We start from the raw sequence: 1,302 nt of genomic DNA on the forward strand, positions 1-1,302 counted from the left end.
TAGGTTTGAGTCCCGACCAAATCTTACTCCAAACGCTTGATCCAAGCGCTTTTTATATCCTTTTTTAATCTCGTGTTTCGTTATGTGATGCCTGACGCCGCGGTGGGCGTTTTTGGCTTTTAACACCTTCTCATGAGATTCACGATGCAAGTGTAGTTTGGCTCCTGTGCCAGCCAGCTCGGCTGCTGTAAGCGATAACTTGCCAGATTTGACAACATTACGTAGCTTTTGTGCTGGGACACCGCTTGAGGTGATAAGTTCACGGTATATGATCGTAGTATATTCTCTGAATTAAATGACAGTGGTATTGAAGTTAATCACGGATTTGAAGAGATCCATGCGATTATGTTGCTTTGCGTATAGTCAAAGCATACACCATATGCCGCAATATTCTCATGCGCTGATTGAGTCTGGAGTTCATTGTAATTGCTAATACCATAGGTTGCTGGCGGCCCCATACTGTCGTAGTATTCATGATCATGGGCCGCTGTTCAATGTCCTACATCCTGGTTCGGCTTGAGTAGTAATATCAGAAACGATCCTTTCCTATGGAGGGGCGAGTTGATCTCCTTTGACAAGATGAATATCAAGCTTCTTAGCAAGAGCGATGAGATCATGATCAGAGGATGCTGGCTTTACTAATTCCATTTGGATTATTTATTTTGTCGTAGATCCCATATCGAGAGCTGTGTGAGTGCTCTCATAAGTATGTCGGAAACTCAACTCGCCGACCAGTTTCTATATCAATCTCCGCTGAAGAGCGACCCAGACGTCAAGGTCAGCGCCCGCAATCGTGTTCCGTATGTGATCGATCTCAACCAGGGTTCGTTCCAAAATGGTATTATCACCATCGATGCTACTTGTCAGCTGAACGGTGCTAAGGGCTACGCCTGCTTGCGTGATGCCTATATCATGCTCCCGTACGAGGTCACCATGAAGAACACGGGGGCTATTGATCTCACCAACCCTGCAAATCGTCTATCAGTTGGTCTTAGTGTGGTATTTGGAATGTCGTGGATGCTATGAGCCTTGAACTTAACGGCAAGCCGGTCATCTCGATGAGTGAATACAAGTTATTTGCCAATAACCTTCGTGCTCAGACGGAGTCTTCCCTCGATTATGTACAGAAGCATGGTGCTGAGGCTTTCCTATATCCTGACACGCCTGGCTCGATGCTTTTCAGCAGCGCTACAACGACGAAGTTTGGGGATGGCTACCCGAACACTCCAGCTGACATCACGCCTGCTCTTGGAACTAATGCTACTGGTGCAGGAGTGCTTCCAGCGAATGAGAGATTTGTAA

General features: G+C 46.4%; 1 protein-coding gene across 1 annotated transcript; it reads left to right on the forward strand.

The window, feature by feature from the left end:
- Nucleotides 1-708: 708 nt before the first annotated feature.
- Nucleotides 709-1,026, forward strand: IUM83_13562 (uncharacterized protein; the record flags this gene model as incomplete). Its single annotated transcript, XM_067938247.1, has 1 exon — nucleotides 709-1,026. One exon carries the CDS (start codon nucleotides 709-711, stop codon nucleotides 1,024-1,026), a length of 318 nt encoding a protein of 105 aa, XP_067797854.1.
- Nucleotides 1,027-1,302: the final 276 nt, after the last annotated feature.

This window comes from Phytophthora cinnamomi, assembly GCF_018691715.1.
Source record: "Phytophthora cinnamomi strain GKB4 chromosome Unknown Contig12, whole genome shotgun sequence".
Lineage (NCBI taxonomy): Eukaryota > Oomycota > Peronosporomycetes > Peronosporales > Peronosporaceae > Phytophthora > Phytophthora cinnamomi.